A 25844-nucleotide genomic window follows, 5' to 3' on the forward strand; every position below is an offset into this window, starting at 1 on the left:
AATTTAAAACCAAAACTCAAAATGCAGACTTTGAGAGGCTGAAAAAGTGACAAGAATGTTTTCGTAGCAGCTTGTCAGTTTTGCCAGCCTCTCCCATGGCTCAGCAGCACCCCCAGCTCTTTGCAGGAGGACTCAGGGCATCCCTGTGGCCCCGGCTGCACATGGGCAGGAGCCAAGAGCGAGGAAGTTGCCCAGTGCCCCAGAGAGCCAGTACGGACCCAAGGGAAGTGCCCAGCGCCTGTCTCAGCCCACAGCGCTGCAGTACTGTCAAACACAAGGCATCATTTCAAAAAGAGGCTGAGAAAAGGATCTGGTAGAAATTTTGCAAGGTCCCGTTACTGGAAATCTATTTGACGTAGTGAACAAACATGGAAACTTTCCCAGGAAACGTGTTTCTTTATTTAAATAAAAATTAGTGCCAGTAGAAACAATAAACTTTAAATACATGAGACAATTATATACAACTCAATGTTAGGAATTATATACATCAGGTTTTTTTACAGATACAAATACACTTATACCACAAGTAAAAGGACGAAGGAGAAAGCAATGGAAAATGTGACAACTCGCGCATGTCAGTCTCATTTGGAAAGTTTCAGGATTCAAGTGATTCCAGGCAAAGTGCCAAACTTAATTTGGCTTCTTTCAAACTTAAAACAGCCCCTTTTGGATTAAATCTACCAAAAAGCTTTATATGGTCTGATCCAAAGTTCACTGAAGCCGATGGAAAAACTCCCACTGCCTTCAGTCTGGGCTGGATCAGGCCCTTTCCGAGCACAATGGGGCTTTTGTTCTTTGGTGCTGAGAGAGAGACAGCGATACCTCTGCGGGCTGCGTCCCGCCGCAGTCACCCCCCGAGACAAACCCACAGCTCTCCCTTCTCCGCGGCAGGAGCACAGCAGACTCGCCTCAGCTCATTTCTGCTGCTCTGCGCTCCTATTTTTCAAGCCGTCTCTCCAGCTCTAATGCCAGTGGATAAATCACAGAGCTATTTTAGCGCAGGAAATATGTGGAGACATTTTGCAAACATTTTTGCTGTGCAACGCTTTAGATTCAGGCTCTTTAGCCCTCATGGTTCAGAACTAATCCAAACATCGTAATAAGTTATTATAAAATATAAGGTATGATTGAAACAATCATACGTTGCTACAATATTAACACTACTTTTTTTTTAACAGTGCAATAATTTAGTAACTAATTTCATGAACATTTGAAAAAAAATCACAGTACCATTAAACTAGGAGGGGAAGACTGTGGTGGTTTTAAAAACTAGTTACTAATGACTTTGTAGAAATGCATGTGTCACATGTGAGCTGTTTGAAAAAAAAAAAAAAAAAAAGGATGTAATGCAATGTTTATCTACACTGGCTTAAACAGAGCACGAAGGCCAGATTCTTCAATGTTGTAAATGAGTACAGTTTTACTGACCTCAAATGGAGAATTTAACTCCAACAGAGAAGCACAAAATCTTGTGTGTGTCCCCTGAAGTCCAGAGGACTCAGCTGATGACTTCAGTGGGGCCGGGATTTCACCCTTGCTGAGGTTAAATTCTATCCTGAATCCCACCTATTTTTCCAAGGGGGCGTAACAGAGCAGCATGTGTTCAAGCCTTTCTATGTTTTACACCTTGTAACAAAGATCTTTTTTAACTTTCAGATCTTTGCCTTTAGTGATCAAATGTACGTGTCTCTAAAAAAAATACAAAAGCAAAAAATTAAACCACTTTTCCTACTGGTAACTCAGTCAAAGACCAGGTTGCAGCAGAAATTAGTGAACCTGACCCAGCCAGTACAGGTACAACTTAAGCAAAGATAAATATAGTGGCATGGATCTGAAATTGGGCTTTACAAACCTCCTAGAAACTACTTACCTCTTTTTTTTTTTTCATTATTTATTTTTTCTGTCATTTTTACTTTGCCTAAATTCAGTCTCCAGCCATGCTGCAATCCCCCTTCAACTACAGAATCGACAAATTTTCAGCTTTCGAGGCCTCATTGAGCAAATCTGCTGTTGGCTGTGGTTTGTTATAAGAAAAACACAGGAAGAGTACTTCTAACCTGTCACAGTTTTGCGTGAATGAGCATCATCCATCATCTTTAACAACCAGGCATTACATTAGGGAACTTCCCTAAACATTTCCCAGATATTTGCAGACTTCTGAAACATGCAGAGACATGCCAGTAATAGTTACCTTGTTAGAAAATATATATATATATTCTCCTTGTTCTTAGCTCTTATGGTAAGAAATAACAATGGAAAAAGTAAAATTAAGCATCCCAATTATGTGCAAGTTACACTTTGGTGTTAGGTACCACTGCTTCCTTGTCCTGCCAGCTCTCAGGAGCACCTCAGGCCCGGGGGCAAAGATACCTGTTGAGAGTTCATCGGAGAGCAGGAAAGTAGAACCACAAGTTCTTAGTGGGAGCTCCTCTCACGCTTGGGCAGCTGACCAAGGGAGCCCTGCGAGTGCTAGGAGTTCTTGTGGATGTTTTCCGCAGATCCCTCGCTGCTCTCGTTGAGGAGCGTTTCTGACACTTCCCCCAGTTCAGCATCCAGCACTTCCTCCTGGATGGTGAAGTGCACGTCTGGGGAGGAGGATTCGGAGCTCACGCTGCTGCCTTCCATCGAGCAGATGGCACAGGACAGGGAAGGCACCATACTCTCCTGCAGCATGTTCAGCATCATGGGGATCTGCACAGACTTCAGCCCCGAGATGGTTGGTAGAGGCTTCACAGCTTCCCCCCATTCTCTCTCCTCATCTTTGTAGAGCAGAAGCAAATTGGACGACTTCTCTTTTCTTTTGGATTTCATGTAGCCCAGCATTATCCCTATCAGGAAGATCCCGTAGAAAGACATGACGATCAGAATGTAAAAATACTCATTGCTGTTGCTCTTCTCCATGTTGCGGGATTCAGCATCAAGCATGGCTTGGGTCATGTTTGCATGGTCCATTTTCGGCATGGAAAGTGTTTTACCACAGCTAAAGCCTGGGGAAGAATGTGTATGTATACATAAGATCAAACTTCAGATCAAAGACGTAAAAGACACCTGAAAAAAGATACCCCCAAACTATTCCTTGCTACTTGCAACCTGTAAGCTTGCAGGACACACTTGCTTGAAGCTTGCAGTCTATCATGCTTCTGCATTAATACTGTAACTGAATGAACTGTTATTCAGATATAGAAAACATTAAAGGAAAAGAAAATACATAATATTAACTCCTGTTGAGTTCTATGCTGACTTATAAAACCCCCCATCCACATGATTAAAGAAAGAAAACTATATAGAAATACTCCACCAGGCATTTAAACATATTTTTTTTTGCTACTTAACCATGTTTCCATAGCAGGGGGAAAGTTAGAAGTATTATTTTATTCAATTGTGCAGGAAAAAAATCAAAAAGCAACTTACGTTGGTATGCAAATAATTCCTCCTTTAGCAAAGCTCAAGAGACCTTTCCTCTACCAAATGCCGGGTGTTCTGAAAACTTTCCTCTGCTGCAGTTGGAATAAATAGCTCTCAAGAAATGTTTCATCACGTGTTTTAGAGGCACAGTTTATAATAGTTTTGTGTTGGAGTCAACAGATGAACTTGAAGGATTGCAGTTCAACCCACTGAACTCTTAACAGCTGTGAAAAGAAAAAGAGTTGGGAATTCAGATTTTACTCTTTCTTAACCAGTTCAGCACTGGTTCTTTCAGCTTGTGAATCTGTTCCTTTCACTGCCATCCCAGTTGCTAAATCTAATCCGTTACCCTGAAAGCTGCTGCGCAGAACAGAAAACCTGCAAACCATTATTCTGTGTATGTCATAAAACATAGAATAATATACACATTAATTTTATAGTAGACACTATCAAGCTATTTCCATGAAGAGATGGGGGAGAAAACAGGTTATTTTCTTTGCCTGGGACTAGTGACAGAACTTTACAAAGTGTGTGTAAAACAAAGTGGTGCCTTTCAACTCGTGCTGCAGCTCTGCTTTCCCACAAAGTGTGGGGCTGTGGGGAACTGGGCCCTGGGTCTCGAGTGAGTTTTGGATGGAGGGATACCAGTGCCACTTCACTTCAGCCATCAAAACGGCAGCTATGGGATTTTGGATCCCCACATAATCAGTGGAAAAGCACAGATTACTCCCAGGGGCAACTCAGACCTCCTGAAGTTCACAGCCCCCTTCTGCCAGTGTTTGTAGAAGCTGCCAAGGGTTGCATGGTCTGCATGCTGTTTGTACATGGACCAGGAGTGCTGGGTTAATGCAGACTTTAACATGAAGGAACGTTAACAACTTCTGGGCAGAGGGATGCTCCACGAGTGACTGCTGGAGGCTGTTGCCGCTGGCTGCTGGGCTCCCAGAGCGCTGGGGAGGGCAGAGCCAGGATGCGGGCTGGGTCACGGGACCCTCAGAGTTCCCAGTCATCAGCTCAGTGGTCCAGGAGGCTCCGGGAGCCCTTTTCAACACGTAAGCAGCAGTACAGGCCATGGGAAGCAGGAGGCCCAGCTTGCACCTTGGGGATTTCACTTCCTTATCCTCGCCATCCCCGTTCTTCACACACAAAGCCCAATTAGTCAGGCCCCACATATGTGATGTGAATGTCACCCCTTCTGCAAAGCTTCAAGGATGTTTATGTAACAGGACACTCCACTTCCAGAAAGTAGTCGACTGGTGCTGGAGTTTCCCAATGGTACGTCTGGGTTGTTTTTTTTTTTTTCCCCTGCAGTCACTGGTGGATTCTTTGCATAGACGGCAAATTCTTTTCCAAACTCTGCCCTCACGATCCCTCTGAGGTAAAGGCAGATAGGATTAACCTCTCTTCACATGTAGGAAAAAGCAAGAGAGAGGAGTTAAGCAACTTTAAATGAAGTGAAGAATTCAAGAAAAGACAGAATCGTATCTGTGTTTGGAACCAGCATTTTCCATCATTTCTCTGAACGACTCCACAAAGAAAAGAAAAAAAAAAATTTACATTAGCCAGATTCCCTTCTCTGTCCCTTAAAATAGAGGATCCACCCTTTAGGATGTTCGTTTTATCTCCTTGCGCATTCCCATGTGATAGCTCAGGAGCTGTTGATGTTGGACTAATGTCTACTGGGATTTCATCTGACAAAATCTGTCTGCAGCACCAGCTTGCCAAGTCTGGATTCTTCTTCCCCGTTCCCGACAAATTACTGAGCAGGCAGCAAGAGCGTATTAACTGGTAGGTTAAACCATAAACCGCAGCATGGTTTATGGAATTTTGAGGAATTTTTATTTCACATCTTTATCAGCTCCATGTGATATTTGCTCCCCCGTTCAGCTCCAGAAATTGGGAATTTGAAAAGTTAAATACAAGGTGTGGGGTCTCACCAACACCCTTTTATGCAAGACTTTCACAGAATGGTGAAGAAACACCCAGCATTATTGTCTCAATGAAAATTGGTTCGGTACAAGATGTACTTACTTTCTCTGTGCCCACGAAACCAGCTCTGAAGCTGCTTAATTCTGAGACCTAAAGCCTGTTCTGCTGCCTCCTGTTGTCAGTGCTATACACAGCTCATCACCCACCTTGACCCCAAGAGCACTTTCAGGCATCCAGAGGCATCAACACCCCGTGGATCCCAACACTGAGCCAGCTGAGCAGAGGCAGATTGGCTCTTCAGCAGGTGCCTGCAGGTGTGAATAGGGTCTCTTATTTGCTCCAAAGCCTCATATTTTTCATGTCATGTAGGTGAAGCTCTGTACACCATTACCAAGATGAACTGCAGCACTCAACAAGAGCAGAGGACGACTGGCCAGGAGCGTCCATGGATTTATGCAATCCTCTGAAGTTCAACTGAAAGATGACTGACTTGCATAATTATGCATAGTTATTGCTGAAAACTCTTCGCAACTATATTTACTTTGGCTCGCTGATGACAACAACTCTTCTCCATCTGTTAGCCCGTGATTCTGAAAAACAGTTTAATTTTAAAAAGGCCTGGAAAGAATCCCTGAGCCTTCTATAGACATGAAGAGGAGGGATAGGAAGACACTGGGGAATAACCACCTGAAAAACATATGCCACTTGCGTGCTGCTGCCATAAGTCAGCTTTCTCGAGCTATACCCTGTAGAAACTGTATTTTTGTCTAAAAATAAAACCTAGAAAATTGAAAATTGGAGCCTTTTAATTCTGTGTTGCAGATTTATTTTTGTTGCTAATTATATTATGCATTACCATTAATCATGTCAAAAATATATACTTAAATTATTTTTGTTGCTAATTATATTATGTACTAACCATTAATCATGTCAAAAATATATACTTAATTTGAAATTTTTTTTTTTTTTTGGAGTTAAGGTTACCAGCTGTCTCTTGTTTGAGGTTTCTTTCTTCCTTTCAGATCAATTTTTTCCCCCAAAACTGTTTCTTGTTTGAGGTTTCTTTCTTCCTTTCAGATCAAATTTTTCCCCCCAAACTTCACAAAATTTCCCCTCAAATTTCACTTACAGGTCCCTTGGGCTTTCAGTAATCGCCGCTCATGTGTCACTCTCCACTTTTGCATCACTTCCAACCTAGGCTATAACACTTAAGAATAATCTTCCTCGTGCTGTTGCTCCCACCTTCCAGATTTCCTCTTTGGAAAACATTCAGACTAATAAAGCAGAGCAACAGCCAAGCGCTCCGATGATGAAAAGGTCACAACATAGCTGCTGATGCCAGATTTTTTTTCTCAAGGTCCCTGTCTCCTAGAGAGCCTTTTGTGGCAGCAACCTCCGTCACCAAAGGACGCAAAAGTTGAAGCTTGAGGCATCCCATGGGGCAGGAATTCTTCACAGCATGGCTTAAGGGATAGTATAATGTGAACCCTTTCTCCAAATAAAAATTTGAGGACAGTCAGAAAACCGAACAAAGACAGAATCCATTATGAAGACAACATGAAACGTCCTTAGAGACTCAGATGCCTCTCTGCAGGCTGCCATGGAAAATACATGTCTAACTCTTCATTACGGACATAATCCATGGTCTGATGCTGCATTTATCTTTCTTTTTCCACTTAGTGAGTTAATAAGGCTAAAGACACAAGACAACTGTTAAAGGGCTAGCTCCTATGGGAAGCTGAGCCTGTTTGATAAGCGTGTGCTAACAGTATGACTTTAAAGAGTATCTGAGCATGTGCACTTTTGGAAGTAAACAACTGAAAAACTGAAAAGAAAAGTTGAAAGAAAAGAGAAATGGGAAGGACAGAGGGGTTGAAGTTTTTTCTTCCTGCACAGGGACCTTTAATCGAAGTAACGTTTGGGAATTTACCACTAGGGAGAAAAAGTGGGGAGAGTTTTGCCATGCAAATATTGACTTAGTTACCACTTAGATAAATCATAACTTACCTAACTCATCCCATAAGTTGGGAAAGGACAGCAAAGGTGATCAATGTTTTTCACTCACATATATGATTTCAATTAAAGTAAAATTAGAGATCAAAAGCTGGGTTTGACACCATGAAGGGAGGCACAATTAAATGGGATGTTTGTGCCCTTGATTTGGTCTTATGTTTAAAGATCTGTGATGCTGATATGTACACATGGACTTTTGGTCCCGCTGCAAAACACAAGCCTCACAGAGGACCTCAGCCAAAGCTCCTTGAAGTCAAAGCCCCTTAAAGTTACCATCAGTCCCTTACCTAGAGCGGGTGTCAGATCAGGAACGGTGCCTGCTCCTTCCAAGTTCTGTGCAACCCAGAGTCAATTTTCAGCGAAGCCTGTGAATGTGTTGGAATACAAGAGCTAGTTCCAAAGCAGCAAACGAGTCACACGCTCATTCCCGGAGCTGGGAGTTCCCAGAGTAGGGAATGAGTGGCAGCCCAACACAAGCCACGCGCCTCCTCGCTAACAAGCCTACTTACAGTGTGAAATTTATGAGCTTTACTATACGCTCTTAACACTTCTATGCCTCAGTTCACACACTTGCAAAACAAATCTAATAATAATACCTACCAATTACACATGCTGTGAGGGTACAGCACAGTAAAGCACTCGCAGATGACTACCTGAAATGGTAATAACAATCGTGCTCATAAGCATGACAGCATTACCACATGGCTGGGCTGGCATCTGAGCAATTCTTACACAGCTCAGTGTCATTTTCCATCACTCTTCCCTATTTTCCATACTGCAGAAATAAGTGACATTTTTTTAATATACTTCACACAGGCAATTTCTAGAGGAAGGCAATTTTCTCAGTGTCATCCACAATATACCATATTACCATCTGGATACCAAATGGAAGTAACACCCTGCCCAGTTATTAACTGTGAAAAACTTAGTAAAACACTCAGCTCTGTTTTACAACCTTCATTAGTGAAAACTTGCAAATGTAAGTCTAGAAGGTGCACGTATCAGCTTTCTTTCCAACTTTAGCATTTGGTTTGCTTTAATTCAAATTTCATTTAACCTTCATAGCAGATCCCCATATTATGAAACTTCAAGTTTCTCAGGTGTTCCCTGCACCCAAAGCAGCAAAACCCTCCATTTTTATCAATAGCAGCAAATAGGGGGTTCAGAAGCACCAGACACCCCAGGTTCTCTCACACTCTCAGCTAGCAGTGGCAAGAGATTGCCCAGAAGTCACGTCCAGAGTATTGCAATTGCCCCCCAAGCACACAATAAAGATCTGTAAGGCAAATTGGTGTCTGATCCGGAGAGATGACAAGCAACTTGTAATGATACTTGTAATAACAGTTTACCCTAAATTTAGCATTTACTGTAAGGCATGTATTGTGGGAGCCTTGGAATTTTGGAATAAGCATTTCTTTTCAACCCCTAAACTGAATTCAGAAAGCTATGAGTGATTGGAAGCAAATAGAGTGGAAACAGGTTACTTTTATGAGAGCAATAACAATAAATTACATTTTAAAATAAAGATTTTTCAGTGGCTGATATGAGAGTCTGAGTCCAAACTTGTCACATTCTCAATTCTCTTACCTGTAGCTGAGACATGTTACAAAGTTATATTATCAATATATATTTCTATACAGCAAAATGAAACTTATACTTCATATTACATTACCTTTTTCCATGGATGTGGCACAGAAGATGCAGGTATGCTTGATTTGAAAATTCTTTTTTTAATTTTTCCTTTTTTTCCAAACAGAATTATCTGTTGGATGCATTATCTTTAAAAACAAAATAACTTACAAGCTGTCTTTGCTGTCAGTGTCAAATGTTAGATTCAATTACACTGTACATGATCAACCATGTTCAACATATTTAATTCTATTTGGGATTTAAAATATTTAACAATGTAACAAATTTTGGATGCCATTAAAAAAATAAACCAAACCCCTCTAAATTGATTAGCAGTATCTAGAAGAAATTCCCTCACAAACCCAAATACAAATTTCTGTTTCTTCAGTGAACACATGGTGCTTACTCTTCCAGTTATGGAAAGACACCTTATGAAGGAACATTCACCTTCTCTCTGAACTGACTCTGACTCTAATCGGCTCAGAATTAGCACGTTGATTTACATTAGAGAAGGCTTCTAACAAAAAAGAATTGTGGGTGAAAGGACATGAATGAACATTTAGAGGATTTTTGAAAAATTCCTCTGCACACAGCATGAAGATCTCTCCTCAGTTTTCTTTTTTTGTGCATTTTAAGATTCCTCATGATCTGAGAAACTCTGCATATGCCATTAATTGAGAAGCATAAGAAATAAAGGGGATAAAACCACTGAAAACATTTGAGTGCTTGACTTGAACCTTCCCCTGAGTACAGAACAGAAATTCAAGGTCTTTGATAAATGCCTGGGTATCCAGTTCACCGCAGCTGAAGTCCAAATACGAAAGCAAATGTTCATTCCCTCGCGCCGGGGAAACATCCTGCCAGGTTGCGTTCGCTTTAGTTGGGACCCTGTTGCCTTCTTCACAAGGAGCTGCCACCCCACTACCTGCTGTCCCTTGTGCAAGCTCACATCTCCCCCTGGTTACTCTCTCTCTGCTTCTCAGTTCTGCTGGGCGTGTGGAAGCTCACCACAGCTCCGTCATTTCGCTTCGGGCTTTTTTGAAAATAATACTTGGAAACCAAGAAGAAGAGGGGAGCGGGATGCTGTCTCAAGAAATGAATGGGGCAGGGTTCACACACCCAGTGACCTCCCCTGCACTGTGGAGTTCTCAAAGTCCACCACACCTGGAAGAATTTGAGAAAGAAAACAAACAGACAAAAATTTAACCCTTGGGGAAACCACAGATTCCGAAGTCAAGGAGACAGTTGTTGCTTAGTCTTACTAAACTGCAGCATTGCAGTTTTCATTTCCAGACATAGAGAAAGGGTAAAGCCCCCAACATTTAGGTGAGTTCTGTCTAAGATGCATGCCCAGAACTCCCACTGAATCCAGCGGGATTTTGGTAAGTGCGAAGAATAAAACTGCTAATACAGAGCAAAGTACCAGCCTGGCTGCCTGCACGGACTGTGTCGCGGTGTCTGCCTTGAGATTAAAGTACCTGCCAGTATATAATGGGCATTTCACAGCAATCTACTAACACTGCTCTTGAGGCCAGGGTTGAATACAGAGCATTCAAAAGAGATTGAAAAAAAGGGAGGGAGACCATCATGACATTTACCACAAAAGCAATTAGATCCCTTTAGGAACTGGCGACAGCGTACAGTAAAGAGTACAAGTGTCACAGTGATCTTCCATCTCTGCCAAGGAGACAAACAGATGCAGAGGGAAGTTTGCTCTCCTCTCCCAGAAGTCAGCGCAGAGCAGAGATGAAAGGGACAGATAGTGCCGCTGAGAAAGCACTGAGTCCAGCTGAAGTGAAAGCACTTGCAGGCTGACAGAAACAAGCCACATTTTAATTCGTTATTATTTTTTCCTATCCTGGAAAATTTGTCCACAGAGTGAGGAGCGGCCCATGCTGTTTCACAGCCATCTCAGCGTAGCATCCCAGGTCACCCTGACCTTCAGCACATACGGGATGTTTCACTTTCACATGGATACCAGATGTGGAACCCTCTCTCCCTCTAATGTTCAAGGCCCTTGGGCCAACATCAGGCACTCAGCATCATGTGCATTTGTAATACTCCCTTTGAGTTTCTGTTGTGAAACCTCCACATTTACTGTGGCTGTTGCAGCAAACATCGCACTTCATTAATTTCTGCTCTCAACCCTGTTGACCTGAATCTTCACGGGATTGCAAATGCAGTTTAGATTTCATCACTGCCTTTTTCTACAGCAGTTCCTTTTCAAGCTGAAGCAACTAAGACAGCTCTTCAGTTTGATTTATTACATCTTGGCATCTGTTGACTGTACTCACTTTTAGAGCATAAAAATACTCAGAACAGCTATTTGTATTTTATTATTACAAAAGTCTGCTTTGGAAAACACAACACAAGGCGCAAAATAGCAATGTGGGGGGGCAAACAGCATCGGTTGGATGAACCTCAGGTGTGCAGCAAAGAGGACAAAGCACACAAAAGCAGCAATGGCAGCACACGCATCCTCTCCGACGGGAGGGATTCTGCAAAGGAAAGGAGGGAAAGCACAAAGATGTGATTTCTGAAACCCGAGGCCAAACTCCCACTCTTAACTCATGAACCCATCAGCAGTTTGCCTTTGGTTCCTGTAAGGGCTGGATTTCCCCTTTAGTCCCCCGGATACAAGAAGTTAAGATGATTCCTGAAAATGAGCTGAGATCTGTTCCTGTGTTTCTGTATCAATCCACGGAGCCACAGCTGTGAGCGTGCAGAGGATGAGTCCCTAAATGCCTAATGCAGAGAATGTGTTGTACACAGCTTTAACAGAACAGGATTTCTTCCTTCTCAACTGATAGAAAAGCTCCATTTCTTTCAGTTAACACAAGCAGTTACAATCCAGCCTCATGTGGACAACCGATGGAGCTCAAATGATGTAATCTGCCATTACCAGGACCCTGATCGATGTAACAGTCCCTCACACCTTCTAAAGAGCTCTGGGACACCTGGAAAAGCTCAAGGAGAAGCCCTCCTGGCATTTCCCAGCAGATCAGGTGCACCCTGTGGGTGCGGGTGGCATCAAACTGCAGATACAGAAAACGTGCAGCCTCTGGGAACCGCTGCTGTGTTCCCCACAGGGTCCACAGCCACACCATCCCACGGAAAACTCCCCCTGTGCTGGGTGCTGGACACAAAGCAGGGAGAGGGCACACCTCCACAGCGCAACAGCAAGGTTGATCAAAGGAATCCAAACTAACTCCTCAAGTTAATTTTTAAAAGTAATGCCAAAGCAAAGAAACTTAGTAACACGTAGATGTTTCAGCAGGGGCGACTTGCTTGCAAATGCTAAAAGAAACCGGAGGGGAGGTATTTTTCAAGTGCAGGCATTTATATCTCAGTGGGGAGACATCATCCCTTCTTGAATGTATTTTATTAAAACAAAGACAACCATTGGTTTGATGGAATTACACTTTCAGAACTTAGGGGAAAACAGTCTCTGCTTTTGGCTGCTCATAACGTGAATAATCAGCCCAGAGTAAACAACATGTGGTCTTGTGTGGTCTTTTTTCTCTTCAAACGAGGCTGGTATTTCACTCAAATCTAGTAAGTGACAGGAAGTGGGGAATTCTGCACAGCTATGGGAGATCCTGAGCTATCCTAACAAGCTCTAGAAATGTAGCATGCTTGGGGAAAAAATATTGCTGTTCCAGATGGGAAATATAAAAAGTAAAGAACATATCTAGACACATAGGATGAATTAATGCTCCTTTGAGTCACATAACTAGAGAATTTTGATGTAGCTATATCCACAAAATTTCCTGACGCCTTATTAAGCATTTGAACATTCACATGTCGATGGAGTACTAATCAATTCTTATACTGAAGTGTTAAAGGAGCTCCTGAAAGCAACTTAACTGCTGTGTTATTTGTAAATACAGTTCATGGTGTGCAGGGGTTGCTCCCATAAATGATCCACTTAGAGAGGATAAATAGTGCCCTGGCTCATGCAAGAGCTGAGCAGAGCAGGGTCTGTGCTCCCTTTGCCGTGGCGCTGCAGGCAAGGATCCTGGAGCACAAGGACTGTTGAAAACACCACTGCCCATTTTAAAGCTCCCATAGCCCTTACTTACATTTCAGGATTTACCTCTTCCCAAGGTAAAGCACCCACCCCCTTCTCTCCATCCATGACTTTTGTCCCTCACCTTTAACTTCTCCCATGTTATCTCATTTTTACCATCAATGTCCTTTCACAGACCACGTTGCCAAAGCATCTCCTTCAAACCCCTCTAACACCCACCTGCTTGGCCACAGAGGTAGGGGGGAAGGGAAATAGGAAAGAGATTTTAAGGAAAGTCGCAATAAAAGAGAATGAAAAATACCCCCAGGCACATGTTACTCAGCAGCACCCATCCATGGCAGGGGGGTTGGAACTAGATGATCTTTACGGTCCCTTCGAACCCTAACCATTCTGTGATTATGATTCTATTCCTTGTCCACGTCCCCTGTAGCTTTTCTCTGACGTTTCTGTTTATAAACGTACTCGCCATGTCATATCAAACCACATTTTCACTGGGGCAGGACTGTGTCTTTAGTGGGATACCTCGCATTTTTCTGAGCCCTGAAATAGCAATCACACCCCATACGTTTGTGAGGCGCCTTTCTCCGGGACAGCTCGGCAAAGCTCCGAGTGGTTCCCCAATATCCCCCACCTCTGAAGGAAAAGCTGCCAGAAACGGTTCTTTCCTTCTCCCAAAAGATAAACTCCGTTTGCCGCGTCTCCCCGGGGGTGCAGCTCAGCCCCTCGCCCCCCGCTGGCGGCGGCACTGGGGCTGGTGCAAGGCACATTCCAGGAATGCTTCCAGACAGCAAGGATTTTTTTTTTTGTGTGTGGGTTTTTAAAATTTATTTATTTATTTTAAATAGTTGCTCGTTCTCGAGCAGAGACGGGTGCATCTATTCTAGAATGTTCCCTGCCCAAATCCTGGTTGCCTGGTATATCTTACTTGAATTAGAGCCCAGACCTAGAAAACGTTCGTCCGAAATCATTTGTGTTTGTAAATAACAGATTAAAATGAAAAACTGCATGCAGATTTAATTGCTGTGGGTATAATAATCTCAGCAGTAGGATTAGCTCGCAGCATAAGCAAAAAAAAAACCAACAACAAAAACCCAGTTATCTGGGATTAAGAAGTCTTGACGATTAAGCTTTATGATTTGCTGCTGAACCAACCAACACGTCTAAAATACGTCATTGTTTTTTCCTAAATCCAAGAATTTATGAGATAAAACAAAACAAATTCCTATCAACAATTTAGTCTGTTATAAAGTCTTTTTTTAAAATATCAAGCTGAATTTCTGAAGAATTAAGCAGAAGATAACTAAAGAGTAGGCAGCACAAAATCACCATGAGACTGGGTGAGGAGCTGTGCCAGGCTGCAAGTCTGAGGTAGGGAGGGCAGAAGAACCTCGTTCTGGTCTCCTGCAGGACATGAGAGGGAATAATAATAATAAAAAAATTAATCTCTTAATTTTAATCTTAAAATCTTAAGATCTTAAAATCTTTAAGAAAAAATTATCCTGTCCATTTTTATGAGAAGGATAGAAATCAGCTGCAAAAATCATTCAGGACAGGGCACAGATTGGAAACCCCCGAGGATGCCCCACCACTGTTTTTTGAATCACAGTTTCTAGAAATTCTGCAGGGGTCAGGCTTTTGCTGCTGCTGAGGGAACAGCACGCTCCTAAACCGGGAGCTGGGCTGCTGGAGAAGCTGCAGGTTTAAGGGTGGGTGCAGGGGCCGTTACCTTCGGGTTTTAGGGTGGGTGCAGGGGCCGTTACCTTCGGGTTTTAGGGTTTAAGGATGGGTGCCGGGGCCGTTACCTTCAGCGCTGCCGGCAGCCTACACCAGCTCCCGCATCTCTTTCCAGAGGCAGGGCCGGGATGACGGACCTTACTGAATCCTGAGAGCTCCCAGTCGGAAGCTCACAGCCCCCGTCCTCTCTCACATACTCCCACTACACTTGATTTCAAGGCAAGAAAGTAGCTGTTCTGTTACAGCCAGGCGACAAGCGGAGGCTCAGCCTGAGAACTGCTCGTTTCCATTAGACCCAGCAAATCCTCACAGGGGTCGCTTCCCACTGAAGTCACTGGGTTTGTTTGTTTTCCTATAAGGTGAATCATACTCTGCTCTCTGAGCTTAATACCTAAATCCTTTTCTAGATAAGATTCCCACTAACTCGGCTCTGTAAACTGCAGCCTCATAACCTCGTATCCATCAACATCAATAGCAATGAGGGTTGGTCACCTCTTCATAGTGCCCCAAAACACCATATTTGCATTACTACAGATGTGTCCCCTTTCCAGACATCACCATAATACCTCCAGGTCTCACAGTTTAATGTCAGCTGGACTCTGGTACAACCCAGCCATCACCTCCCTCTCAAACACAACCCATCTGGACCCTCTCTTTGGTACCCGGCAAACCACAACAACCTTCAACACTCCACAAGGAGGGAAGTTGTCAAGGGTGCTGTCTCATTGCTGGAAAGCTCGGTGGGGAGAAGCCTAGGTCATCACCAGAACAGTGAGTTGTCCTTTTAGGGTTTTTGGTGCTGGTTTGGTTTGTTTTCTTTTTTTTTTTCCCTCTCGTGACTGGTTTCAGGATCTGATCAGTCTCACAAAGGAATAAAAGAGACAGACGTTGACTCAGGTATCCACAGCTCAGACACTTCAAATAAATTGCCCATCTCCTCTCTGTAAATTATCCCAGGAAATAAGCCAATTTGCTAAATTAAAGATTTTAGAAGTCTTATGAGTAAAGCGAGCCTAGGCTTTGCCCCCTAATTTATTAGCAGTTTCATTTCATTTCTCTTATCTTCCCTCAACCCTTCATTTCAGAACAGGTCAAGTTTCAACTGAGTGGGTTCGTTATCACATGGAAAAACCCACGTGCTGGACTAGTGTCATAGACTGCACTAGTGCCCTTAAAAATAATAACTACAGCCGGAGCGAGCTGCTCCTCCACATCCCTAACGGGGGCCAGCTTGGACTTCCCTGCAGCCCGCGTTGCCATGGCTACGAGCGATGCTCAGAAACCAGCCCTGCCACCCAGAAGAGATTGCCATGACACCCAGGCAAGCGGGGAGGCTGCGCTAGACAGGTAACACACTCCGAATACTGGATAGCATCATTTTAATTAGTAAGGAGATACAATGTAGCCAGTTAACAGGCACGTAACGCAGAACTTCAGTAGTGTTTCTGTTGAATTAAACTTAGGAAAGGTTTTAATCTAGCTTTGAAAACAAACGGGAGGAATGCACGGTCTTGCTAACAAAACAAATTAGAGGCAAAATATATGGGATTTCTATTGCTGTAACAATAAAGTGGAAACAATTAATATGCACCAAACATAAGTAAAAACCAGATGAGGATCCCTTACATCTGTATTAACTATATATTACTGCCTTCCTAAAGATGAAATTCACTGAATTTTTAGAGTTGGAAGGGACCATAGAGATCCTCTAGTCCAACTCCCCTGCTGAAGCAGGCTTGCCTAGAGCTAGAGCATGTTACTCAGGAGGGTAAAGGCTTCCCAGGAGTCAATTACAGAGCAAGGGAAACCAAGCAAGAAGCAAACTCCTCTGTGCTGGGATTTTCAATACCATGACTTGGGGTGCACAGGACAGCCTGTGTGAGCCACAAGCACGCTTAAGCAGGACCCATGTTATCAGCTCTCCCTGTTTTACGAGGTACCTTGCGGTACTGAAGTACTCATCTCATGCTATTCAGTTGTTGCCAGGACACCATTCATGCTTCTGAGTCTCCATTAGCATCAGCTAATAATCTTCTGCTGGCTGGTTTTCAAAGAGCTCCAGAAGGATTCAAGGCCTCTAGAAGAAAAGAACAAGGAAAAAGAGAAAAGCTGCTTGCTCTTGCAGTCAAAAGAAGTCTAGCCCATGGCTTTTGCATGCCTCAGATAACTGGGAAACCAGAAAATAAAACCTCAAATCCATTGCTTTCATAAGCCTAATAATTTTGGGATCTGTGTTGTGATTTTTTAATAACAATTTGCTTGCAGTTAGCAAAAGCAATAAAATTTTTAAAAGGCAGGCATGACCACAAGTTCCCCTGTTTCCACCCCCTTCTCCCTCAAGTGTTAAAAAAGCTTTCTCTCTGCTTCCATCCACAGCTGGGTCACTCCTCCTTCCCTGGAAGCCCCCAGCACAGCCTCTACATTTCTCAGCCGCCTCACTATGTTGTTCAAAACATAGATGGTTTGAGCAGAGGTTCAGACAAGGACACAGAAGTTGCTCATCCTGGGCCAAGCTTCGGGGAGCCACGTCCCAGCACCAGGGCTGGGGGAAGCCCTGCTGCAGAGGCCAGCCGGTGCGGCTGGGGCTCACAGATGGTGGGGTTGGCATGGGCAAGGTCAGAGACACTGAAAAATTCCAGCCAGCCTGATCTACCCCCTTTATTTCGCTCTGCCTGAAGCAGAGACGCTGTTATCTTTGACCCTGCTCTCCTTGGAGGATGCAATCCAAGCACTTCTGAAACACAACTGTTTCTGCAACAGTAAATCCACAGTGGGGAAATCAGTCCCATAGATCTCAGAGCCTGAGCAAAAGCTAAACCCAGTTAGTAATCACCATATTCATAAGGCTGCATATTCTAGACTTTGCACTGGTGTAACACCCATCACGTGTGTTTACCACTCGGCAAGGAAGGTAACGGTGGCAGAGAGGTTAATACCAAGGTTAGCAGGAAGCCAATGATTCAATAAACATCCGACTTCCCAACCTCTTCTGTAGCAACAAGACTATCCCTACCCTCACGTAGAGATTTGTTTCAGATCTTATTTCGGCTTAAATTGATATTAGCCTTCAAAATAGTTAAAAAAATATCATACATCTATGAAAATAATATTGCAGACAAATGAAAAAGCTATGAGAACCCTGAGCCAATACATTTTGTTCTGGGTTTGGCGTGAAGGTACCTGGGCTTGAGAAGTGGAGATTTCTGATTCGCACCCTTTCTTCTGCCTCTGGGCAAGTCACTTGCTCCAGGATTAAGAGGCAGAAAGAGACATCCTCCAGGGAGGCCAGGAGTTCCTCCCCACAGCAGGAAAAGTACAAAGGATGGATTGAAAAGAGAGAAATAATTTTTTCTGTGTTTTGCTATTGTGAAGACACTCAAATTATTTTCAAAATAAATGAAGTAGGACTAGGGAGAGGAGTCTTTACAATACTTAGAAGTATTGCTTTTTTTCTAGATCCAAAATGCAAGGGAATCAGATGAGAACCACAGGTCTTTGCACTCATACAAGCTTCTCGCATTCCCAGGAAAATAAGCGCCGCTGCTGTTCACCAAATCATCTGTTGCACACAAGTGGGTAACCCAGTCACTGGCAAATTACAAACATTTGCCACAATTTATTAGTTCTGTAAGGTTTGGTTTTTTTCCTGTTAGTGGCTGAGAATTAAAAACCTGAGTCAGCTCTGGCACAAAAATCTACTCTTCAAACACTAGTGAATGGGATGAAGCTTGGGCCTTTGTGGGATTTTTGTGTTCACTCTGAAGAAGCAGGTCTACAGCTCTGCAGGCACCAAGGCCCACAATCCCTTTGCAGCAGGTCACGCCATGGGCACCACCTGGATGCAGCTTCACCCCAGCAAAGCACAAATCCAGCTGGGGAGAGAATGGATGGAGCTGCCTGCATCCATCCTGCGGCCAGACTTCTCTCTGGTCACCTAAACCATCAAGGGTGAGGTTTTACAGATTGGGCTGTGGCAGCATAAAGCATCTTTCCTCTCCTGTGTAAAGGCTTCCCAGGAGTCAATTACAGAGCAAGGGAAACCAAGCAAGAAGCAAACTCCTCTGTGCTGGGATTTTCAATACCATGACTTGGGGTGCACAGGACAGCCTGTGTGAGCCACAAGCACGCTTAAGCAGGACCCATGTTATCAGCTCTCCCTGTTTTACGAGGTACCTTGCGGTACTGAAGTACTCATCTCATGCTATTCAGTTGTTGCCAGGACACCATTCATGCTTCTGAGTCTCCATTAGCATCAGCTAATAATCTTCTGCTGGCTGGTTTTCAAAGAGCTCCAGAAGGATTCAAGGCCTCTAGAAGAAAAGAACAAGGAAAAAGAGAAAAGCTGCTTGCTCTTGCAGTCAAAAGAAGTCTAGCCCATGGCTTTTGCATGCCTCAGATAACTGGGAAACCAGAAAATAAAACCTCAAATCCATTGCTTTCATAAGCCTAGTCATTTTGGGATCTGTGTTGTGATTTTTTAATAACAATTTGCTTGCAGTTAGCAAAAGCAATAAAATTTTTAAAAGGCAGGCATGACCACAAGTTCCCCTGTTTCCACCCCCTTCTCCCTCAAGTGTTAAAAAAGCTTTCTCTCTGCTTCCATCCACAGCTGGGTCACTCCTCCTTCCCTGGAAGCCCCCAGCACAGCCTCTACATTTCTCAGCCGCCTCACTATGTTGTTCAAAACATAGATGGTTTGAGCAGAGGTTCAGACAAGGACACAGAAGTTGCTCATCCTGGGCCAAGCTTCGGGGAGCCACGTCCCAGCACCAGGGCTGGGGGAAGCCCTGCTGCAGAGGCCAGCCGGTGCGGCTGCGGCTCACAGATGGTGGGGTTGGCATGGGCAAGGTCAGAGACACTGAAAAATTCCAGCCAGCCTGATCTCCCCCCTTTATTTCGCTCTGCCTGAAGCAGAGACGCTGTTATCTTTGACCCTGCTCTCCTTGGAGGATGCAATCCAAGCACTTCTGAAACACAACTGTTTCTGCAACAGTAAATCCACAGTGGGGAAATCAGTCCCATAGATCTCGGAACCTGAGCAAAAGCTAAACCCAGTTAGCAATCACCACATTTATAAGGCTGCATATTCTAGACTTTGCACTGGTGTAACACCCATCACGTGTGTTTACCACTCGACAAGGAAGGTAACGGTGGCAGAGAGGTTAATACCAAGGTTAGCAGGAAGCCAATGATTCAATAAACATCCGACTTCCCAACCTCTTCTGTAGCAACAAGACTATCCCTACCCTCACGTAGAGATTTGTTTCAGATCTTATTTCGGCTTAAATTGATATTAGCCTTCAAAACAGTTAAAAAAAATATCTTACATCTATGAAAATAATATTGCAGACAAATGAAAGAGCTATGAGAACCCCGACCCAATACATTTTGTTCTGGGTTTGGTGTGAAGATACATGGGCTTGAGAAGTGGAGATTTCTGATTCGAATCCTTTCTTCTGCCTCTGGGCAAGTCACTTGCTCCAGGATTAAGAGGCAGAATCACTGCCCAGGAAGGAGTCATCCTCCAGGGAGGCCGGGAACCTGAGCAAAAGCTAAACCCAGTTAGCAATCACCACATTTATAAGGCTGCATATTCTAGACTTTGCACTGGTGTAACACCCATCACGTGTGTTTACCACTCGACAAGGAAGGTAACGGTGGCAGAGAGGTTAATACCAAGGTTAGCAGGAAGCCAATGATTCAATAAACATCCGACTTCCCAACCTCTTCTGTAGCAACAAGACTATCCCTACCCTCACGTAGAGATTTGTTTCAGATCTTATTTCGGCTTAAATTGATATTAGCCTTCAAAACAGTTAAAAAAAATATCTTACATCTATGAAAATAATATTGCAGACAAATGAAAGAGCTATGAGAACCCCGACCCAATACATTTTGTTCTGGGTTTGGTGTGAAGATACATGGGCTTGAGAAGTGGAGATTTCTGATTCGAATCCTTTCTTCTGCCTCTGGGCAAGTCACTTGCTCCAGGATTAAGAGGCAGAAAGAGACATCCTCCAGGGAGGCCAGGAGTTCCTCCCCACAGCAGGAAAAGTACAAAGGATGGATTGAAAAGAGAGAAATAATTTTTTCTGTGTTTTGCTATTGTGAAGACACTCAAATTATTTTCAAAATAAATGAAGTAGGACTAGGGGAGAGACATCCTCCAGGGAGGCCAGGAGTTCCTCCCCACAGCAGGAAAAGTACAAAGGATGGATTGAAAAGAGAGAAATAATTTTTTCTGTGTTTTGCTATTGTGAAGACACTCAAATTATTTTCAAAATAAATGAAGTAGGACTAGGAGGAGGAGTCTTTACAATACTTAGAGGTATTGCTTTTTTCTAGGTCCAAAAATGCAAGGGAATCAGATGAGAACCACAGGTCTTTGCACTCATACAAGCTTCTCGCATTCCCAGGAAAATAAGCGCCGCTGCTGTTCACCAAATCATCTGTTGCACACAAGTGGGTAACCCAGTCACTGGCAAATTACAAACATTTGCCACAATTTATTAGTTCTGTAAGGTTTGGTTTTTTTCCTGTTAGTGGCTGAGAATTAAAAACCTGAGTCAGCTCTGGCACAAAAATCTACTCTTCAAACACTAGTGAACAGGATGAAGCTTGGGCCCTCGTGGGATTTTTGTGTTCACCCTGAGGAAGCAGGTCTACAGCTCTGCAGGAACCAAGGCCCATGATCCCTTTGAAGCAGGTCATGCCATGGGCACCACCTGGATGCAGCTTCATCCCAGCAAAGCACAAATCCAGCTGGGGAGAGAATGGATGGAGCTGCCTGCATCCATCCTGCGGCCAGACTTCTCTCTGGTCACCTAAACCATCAAGGGTGAGGTTTTACAGATTGGGCTGTGGCAGCATAAAGCATCTTTCCTCTCCTGTAGAGTCACTCACTCAGCTGCTCTCCTCAAGAGACCCACATAAGTGGGACCTGCCAGGTCTGGACCAGAAGATTTGTGTAGGTCACACCCAACTCTCCCCTTTCTTACAAGAGGCTCACAGTGCTGGGACAGTCCCACCACCTGCTTCCACCAGGGGTGGAGGCAGAATCACACTCCGTGGGTGCAAATCTCCTTTCTCCCTTGGTACTTTCTGCTTGCTTTGATGGCAATTCTTAGAGCAGATTTTTCTAGAAGCAATCAAGTTGTTGCCTGCATAGTGAGCAGCCTTTCTTGCTCAGCCATCTCCCTGTGAGACTCAGAATCATCCAGAACTTGTCAAGATATTTTATTTTTTTTGGATGCCGATGTACGTTAAATATTTAGATACATTCCTCCACTCCCAAGAGCGCCCTTGGTGGGATTGCGAGAAGATGGCTGGTTTGAAGGGGTTAGGCACTTGGGAGTGTTTTTATGCCTGGGGAGCCAGCAACTCACCAGCCTTGCCCACCCTTTCCCTTCCCCATCACAGTTATGATTCATCCTCCCACATGGATTCTCCTGCATTCTCAGGCATCGCTGGTTAAAAATAACTCCCACATCCCAATTTACAGAGCCCCACTGGCCAGTTCCCTGAGCACTCCCTGTGGCTGACACAAGCACTTTCCTTTGCCCCTCAGACAAACATGCCCTTCTCGAAGCTTTGGCCACCCAGACTACCTTCCTCCAGCAGAAGGCTCACCTGCAGCAGTGCTGGTTGTCCTCCACACCAGGTCTTCCCAGAGGTGCTCCTGGGCTGATCCTTGAGGGCTCTGTCTCATGGGCAACTTCCAACTATTGAAGTATGTAGTTTACAGATGTTTTAAGCTAAAAGTTGAATGCAAAGACCCTTTTTTCTTTTTTACATACATATAAGCCTTCCTCAACCTTGAAAATGAGTTGTTCAAGATACTAAACAGAGTGTGCCCCGTAATAAATAAATTGATAATTTGCAAAAATCCTACCCCAATGTAACATTAGCAAATAGGCTGAGATCTTATTACAGAATCACAGAATGATATGGGGTTTGAGGGGACCTTTGGAGATCATTTAGTCCAACCCCCCTGCCGAAGCAGGTCCACCTAGAGCAGGTTGCACAGGAATGCGTCCAAGCAGGTTTTGAATGTCTCCAGTGACGGAGACTCCACCACCTCTCTGGGCAGCCTGTTCCAGGGCTCTGCCACCCTCAAAGTAAAGAAGTTCCTCCTTACGTATAGATGGAACCTCTTATATTCAAGTTTGTGCCCATTTCCTCTTGTCCTGTCACTGGGCACCACCGAAAAAACACTGGCCCCATCTTCTTGACACCCACCCTTTAAGTATTTATAGGCATTGGTCAGATCCCCCCTCAGTCTTCTCTTCTCCAGACTAAAAAGACCCAAGTCCCTCAGCCTTTCCTCATCAGAGAGATGCTCCAGGCCCCTCATCAGAGGAATTACCCAGAGGAAAAGCAAGTATCTTTCGAATAGCTCAACGATGAAAGCAGGATTGGTTGCACTCTGCAGCAGAGGTGGGTGGGAAGTGGCAGAGGTCCTGCCTGTAGCGGATTGCAGGACCTGCAGCAAGGCTGTGGTGTGGGCAGGACAGGCATTCTCCTGAGGAGTGAATCATAGAATCATAGAATCAAACAAACCATTGAAAGTGGGAGATAAAGGCTGAGCGCTGCGTTACGCATGGGAGCGGGGAGAAGCCAGTCAGCGCTTTCCTGGAGCAGCTTGCTGTGGCTCCCTGGGCTGCCAGCCCCTGCCCATCATGGGGACACCTGTACATCCTGCTGCCCACCGGATGCACACCCCCACCCACACAGATGAGGCTAAAATCAAGACAAAGCTGTGAAGAAAACAACATGAAAATTACTCCCCCAAGTAACATTTCAAATATCACTTACATCATATTTAAATAGCATAAATACCTATTGCTGCCCTTCACACCCAGTGTCAGTCATTTTCTGACACTGCAGTTTGAGGGTATGAACATTCACAGATTGTGCCCCAAGATACTCATTGAAGACAATCACGTGGACCAGCAGAGAAAAGCCAGTAGAGATTTTTGCTTTGAAACTACTAACACTTCAGCTTATTAGCCTGGGAAATCATGGAAAAAACCAATCAGACTAATTATCCCAGCCTCACATGGGCTGAGTTACTGATTCCCTCCAGTGCTACAGGAGTATTTACTCCCGGAGTGTCACTAGAGCCGCGGTGACGAGGGGCTGTGACAGGGATTTGCTGATCTCTCCAGCATCACACGCTGGTTGGGGACCTGTCACTGAGGCAGGCAGCCTTTGCCATTGCAGAGGAGCTGGGCTGCTCCAGCCCACAGCTTCCACCTCTGCAGCCACCTCCAGCAGTGATGCCTGGTCACTCCAAGAACATCCCAGAGATGGCTTGAGGCATCAGCTCCAGGACAGAGTAAAACAGGCCAGCAGGTGAAGAGAGGGGGTAATGAAGAGAATTAAAGTTTTACTGTACTTAGAAAGCATTGGCAGGTGTTCCATCTACTCAGTTAATAGAGGAAGTCTTTTACTGCAGTCCATGCATCCTTCCTAATTTCAAAAGATTTATAATTTACGGGCAAGATATCAGGTGTGGAGGTGCTACAAGTGTTTGAGATCAATCAATCTTTAAAGCTATTTGTCTCTGAAAACTATGAGAAAACTCTTTGCAACAAAATCAAGACATCATAGTAAGAAAAAAATAGGGCAAACAAGATGCTACTGGGTTTCTTATGTGGAGCTGGGATGAAAACCAGCTAGACTATTTAGCAGTGGAAGCCTGGTATAATTTTCTGAAGCCTCTTCTAAAGGTTACCACAGCACTGTCCATCACTGTTTAGGAACAAGGAGCCCTTACAGAGCTTAATCCAAAGGCTCCTGCTGTCAGGAGGAGCAGGTCCCTGGGCCTTGCTGGGCGCTGGCACAAGCCCTGGCTGAGGAGCTGGCTGCAGGTGGTGACACGGGCCATGGTGCTTCAGATGGGAAAGCACACCAAGGCTCTGCTCTCCCCACCAGAAGGTCGGCATCACCACACACACCCGCTCCCAGCAGCAGCGAAGGGCAAACGCAGGGACAAACTCCCTGAAAAGAGAGGATGGGGAGTCCATCCACCACCGGTGTTCCCCAGGACACCACCAACACAGCTGGCTCCCGTCAGACCCAGAAGAAGGAGGGAATACCATAGGAACCCTGGAGGTACAGGCAGATCCAAAGAGAAAAACAAGAGCGTGGAAGAGAAACAGCCAAACACTTTAAAAAATAAGTCTTAATTAAACAAAAATGGAAAGAAGCCGGTGAGTAAGCTGTAGTGTCAGCCCAAGGTGGGAAAGGAGATGTCAGTGTCAGCCTGCACTCCTGAACAGACCTTCTAAGGCTCTGCTCCACTGAATCAGCGCAGGGATCTGCAGAACACAGTGGGCTAGAAGTTTCTAGCACAATAAAGCTGTTCTAAGTACTACTAGAGCTTTCTTGAAAACGTAAATAAACAAAACCAGACAGATGGAAATAATTATAATGCGAATGCTTGAGATTGTTGGAGTGCAGTCTTCAATTATCCCAGATTAGCCTGGGCCCTAAAAACCCATCCAAACAGCTACAGCTACAAAAGTGTGTGGGGGGAAATAACTGATGTGAGCAGGTGGGAGTCTCCTGGGCTCTCCAGCACCAGCAGGACCTCTGGCCCACAGCTGGTACCAGCAGCAAAACCCACTGAGCGCTGCGGCAAGGCTTCTGCACGGGCACCCATCCCAGCACAGGCAGGACAAACACCCCACTGCCTGGGGACATCCTCAGCTGATCTCCTTCTCCTGCCTGATGGTCACCCCTAGAGCAGGACCGACAAGTTATCTACCTACATTTCCTTCAGCTGCATCAAACAGGAAATTCTTAGTTTAAAAATTAAAATTAAAAATAAACAGCTAATAATAACAATTTAAAAAAAAAAAATCCACCATGAAACTTCTTTCCATATGCAAGGAGGAAAACCATTCTTGCAGATTTCTCACCCAGACCAGTTACCTCCAGGGTGCCCATCACTGCTGCTGCTCCTCCTAATGACACCAGTTTCAGAAGCCACCCAAGACATGAACAGTTTTACAAAGTCACAGCTGCCAGTAACTCTGAAACACGGCAACAGGCAGGCATATGCACTGGGGTAGGGGGGGTTTTTTGGTTTATGACAAAC

The 25844-nt window shown here is 44.4% G+C and overlaps 1 protein-coding gene across 5 annotated transcripts; it reads right to left on the reverse strand.

Moving 5' to 3' along the window:
• Positions 1-387: 387 nt before the first annotated feature.
• KCNE4 (potassium channel, voltage gated subfamily E regulatory beta subunit 4) lies at positions 388-16806 on the reverse strand. Of its 5 annotated transcripts, none has more exons than XM_014960688.1 (4): positions 16681-16806; positions 7635-11474; positions 3412-3629; positions 388-2987 (listed from the first exon to the last, which is right to left on the reverse strand). In XM_014960688.1, the coding sequence occupies exon 4, from the start codon at positions 2959-2961 to the stop codon at positions 2470-2472; it is 492 nt and encodes a 163-aa protein (XP_014816174.1). In that variant the 5' UTR covers positions 2962-2987; positions 3412-3629; positions 7635-11474; positions 16681-16806; the 3' UTR covers positions 388-2469. The 5 variants fall into 5 exon arrangements, with proteins under 5 accessions (XP_014816174.1, XP_014816175.1, XP_014816178.1 ...); XM_014960689.1 differs by having other exon boundaries at positions 7635-10140; positions 16681-16803; XM_014960692.1 differs by having other exon boundaries at positions 7635-7712; positions 16681-16713.
• Positions 16807-25844: the final 9038 nt, after the last annotated feature.

Source organism: Calidris pugnax, unplaced genomic scaffold (assembly GCF_001431845.1).
Source record: "Calidris pugnax isolate Ruff unplaced genomic scaffold, ASM143184v1 scaffold398, whole genome shotgun sequence".
NCBI classification, from domain to species: Eukaryota; Metazoa; Chordata; class Aves; order Charadriiformes; family Scolopacidae; genus Calidris; species Calidris pugnax.